General features: G+C 25.3%; 1 protein-coding gene across 1 annotated transcript; it reads right to left on the bottom strand.

The window, feature by feature from the left end:
* Positions 1–1,107: 1,107 nt before the first annotated feature.
* Positions 1,108–2,403, bottom strand: LOAG_13882 (hypothetical protein; the record flags this gene model as incomplete). Its single annotated transcript, XM_020448740.1, has 3 exons — positions 1,108–1,235; positions 1,549–2,097; positions 2,332–2,403. Coding segments are annotated over 3 exons (749 nt in total), but the record flags the coding sequence as incomplete, so codon positions are not given.
* Positions 2,404–3,257: the final 854 nt, after the last annotated feature.

Here is a 3,257-nt window from a genome sequence, read left to right as displayed (position 1 = left end):
GAAAACTAATAGTGAAAATTTCATTCGGCCTTATACGATCCTTTCATAAATTCCTATAAAATTTTGTCAATTCCTTTGAACATCTTATCAGTTGAACTTACCTACAAAATAATTGCAGCTAAAAGCAATGAACAAGACATGTCACACATATGTCAATCATACTCTGAAGTAATAAAATCATGACATCAATTTTGCTATTGAAGGCAAAGTACTCTCATATATTGATATATTGAAATATTACATATACCGAATGGAATATACATATATTGAAATATTACAAATCATTGTAAGGCTTTTGCATTTATTCGATTTTATTTAATATCCAAAACACAGCTATAACATCACTAATAAAAATACTGCTAATGCATAAATTATTAATGTGGATGAGATATTTCATATCTTCATACTTTTTCTATTTTTCTTTATCGTAATTCAATTGTAAATTTAATTCTTTGTTTTGAAATTATTACTATTTTTTTTTTTTTATTCGCAAATGAAAATATGAAAAAAAGACCATTTATAGTTACTTGGAAATGTTTGTAATACTCAACCAGCAATTAAGTTATATGTAAGTTTTTCATTTATATGATATAATTGGACAAGAAAATGATAGATATGCAAACTGGAAATGATACCTTTAAATTCAATTGAAAATTTTACGTTTAATAAGTTGGTATTAAATCCTACAAATCTATAACTATTTACAGTAGTAAATCGGAAGTAAATTGTAGCTTGGAATCAATCGCTGGATTGGTATTTTCAAATATCACCGTTATTATTATTATCATTTCTTTACTCATTTCAACAGTTCTTTGATTTCATTCCAAGTATAGGTTTAAAAATTGTTTTTTTTTCTTAATATAATTTGCTAATAAAATGCGATACTTATAATATATGCAAAATTATTTTTCAAAACAAGAAGCAAAATATATTTGAAACTTTATTGATTATAACTTAAATAATAATCTTTTAGTTGAATTCAAACATGTTTGATTATAACTATGAAAATAAATACATAATCATATTTCCTCCAAATCAATTATAAATTTCGGATTGAATTAAATCATATTTTCTCAAAATCAATTATAAATTTCGGATTTAATTTAATTAACATAAACCACATGTATGAGGACATTGAATAGAAATTAATGAGATATATAATGGTACATGACAAAGATATTTTACATCTTGGCAATTTGATTTCCCATCAGCTCCCTTCTTATCTTCACAAATTGCTGAAATCAAAAATAAAATACACATTTATCAATAATTGTTGTAGTGTATTTGAATCATAACTATCATTTCATCTTATATTTGATTTGATAACTATGTAAATAAATATTTTTATTTTAAATATGCAAAATTTTTAATTTTAATGAAATTAAAAAAAATAGAAATTAAAGAAAAATTCGTAAGAAAAAAATATTTGAATATTCTTAAAAGATATTGTTATTCACCATCAACTATAAAAGATACTGTAATAAGATTTTAATAAGATGAAAGATGCAGAATTCAAATTTAACAAATATAATGAACAATAAATATTACGTGCTGTCGTTGTTGATACTTTCGAATCACAAAAACCACATGTTTTGCGACATTGATCCTTCATAAGGTCACCATAAATTGAATTATTACAAAGGTGAGAATATAATGGACAATCGGATGGTTTGTCAGATGCTGCCTTATCTTGACAATCATTTTCTGGTGATGGTATTGTAGTACCAGATGTTGTAACGGGTAATACGGTGACATCACGTGTTGTGATAGTTGGCGTGGTGACATCAGGTGTTGTGACGGGTAGTAAGGTGACATCAGGTATTGTGACGGGTGGTATGGTGACATCAGATGTTGTGACGGGTGGTATGGTGACATCAGATGTTGTAACGGGTAGTAAGGTGACATCAGATGTTGTGATGGGTGGTATGGTGACATCAGATGTTGTAACGGGTAGTAAGGTGACATCAGATGTTGTGATGGGTGGTATGGTGACAATATTTGCTTCTGGTGTTTTCAACCAGATGCAAATATTCGTCTTCTTTACCGTATCAACACATTTGGAATCGTCATGTTCACATTTTTTCTCTCCATCACAATCTATATGTTAAATTATGCAATTTTCAAGTAGATATAGAAATAATATTGCTAGTAATATTAATAGTTTTAATATTTATTACTGCTAAAGTTGAAGAAAAGTTTGAATTTTCATTTTTTTTTTAAATAAATTTGAATTTTCTTATAAAGCATGCAATTATTTCTCATACGAATTACTTGATAAATTTACTCTCAAATATCGAAGAAAAAACAAAGGTCAAACATTAGGTCAATTACCTCCAACAATTTCATAGCATTGATCTTCGTAACAATCATCGCTTTCCAATGCACATTCACCATCGATACAAGCTAATAAAAATAAGATTACATGTTAAAAAAAAAAAGAAAAAAAAATATTAGTTTTTCTTTGAAAAAGAAAAAAAAAGAATGAAATAATTATTCAAAATTTCAAAACATTCATACTTTCAAAAATTTGTAGATGTGAAGGAATTAAATTTAGCTAATTAATTTTACAAATTTAAAAGTATGATTAATGCATGTTTATTGGAAAAGTAAAATATCATAAAATAAATTAGAAAATATTTGTAAAAAAAAAAGAAAACATTACGTCCTCTTTGTGCAAATGCATAATGTAGGATAATGGATACGATAATAATATTAGTTACAAATTTCGTTCGTAAAATGCAATGAATATTCATTGTTGTATGAAATCTAAATGAATGAAAATTTTTTGAAAAATTATCAATGAATGAAAACTTTTTGAAAAATTATCAAAATTAACTTTTGAATTTCTTTCAAAAAAGAGAAAAAATATAATAAATAGCATATATTAGGTATATTAGTATTTGATAAATTATCAGATGAAACAAGAAAATTGACATTGTTTTATGATTTCTTAAGACTAAATTTTTCTTTTCCTTTTTTTTTCATTATCTTAATAAAATATCAATCATACCTGTACTATAGCAAATTCTTAAGGAACTAAATAAAACCAATGATATGCTAATTGTTTGATTATTTTTGATAAAAACTAAGGCCAACTACCGCATTTTAAGGAGGAAAAATTAAAGATCATGTGAGGAGATAAGAGAGGAAGAAAAAAAAAAAACCAAAAAATTTATCTGAAATATCAACTTTGAAGAATTAACTGTATAACTTATAAGATAATATCGTATCATTTTTTTTTTTTTTTTTCATCCTAA

Source organism: Loa loa, assembly GCF_000183805.2.
Source record: "Loa loa unplaced genomic scaffold supercont3.670, whole genome shotgun sequence".
In the NCBI taxonomy this organism is placed as follows: Eukaryota; Metazoa; Nematoda; class Chromadorea; order Rhabditida; family Onchocercidae; genus Loa; species Loa loa.
The sequence above is the reverse complement of the archived record's forward strand: the minus strand, read 5'-3'. Positions and strand labels throughout refer to the sequence as shown.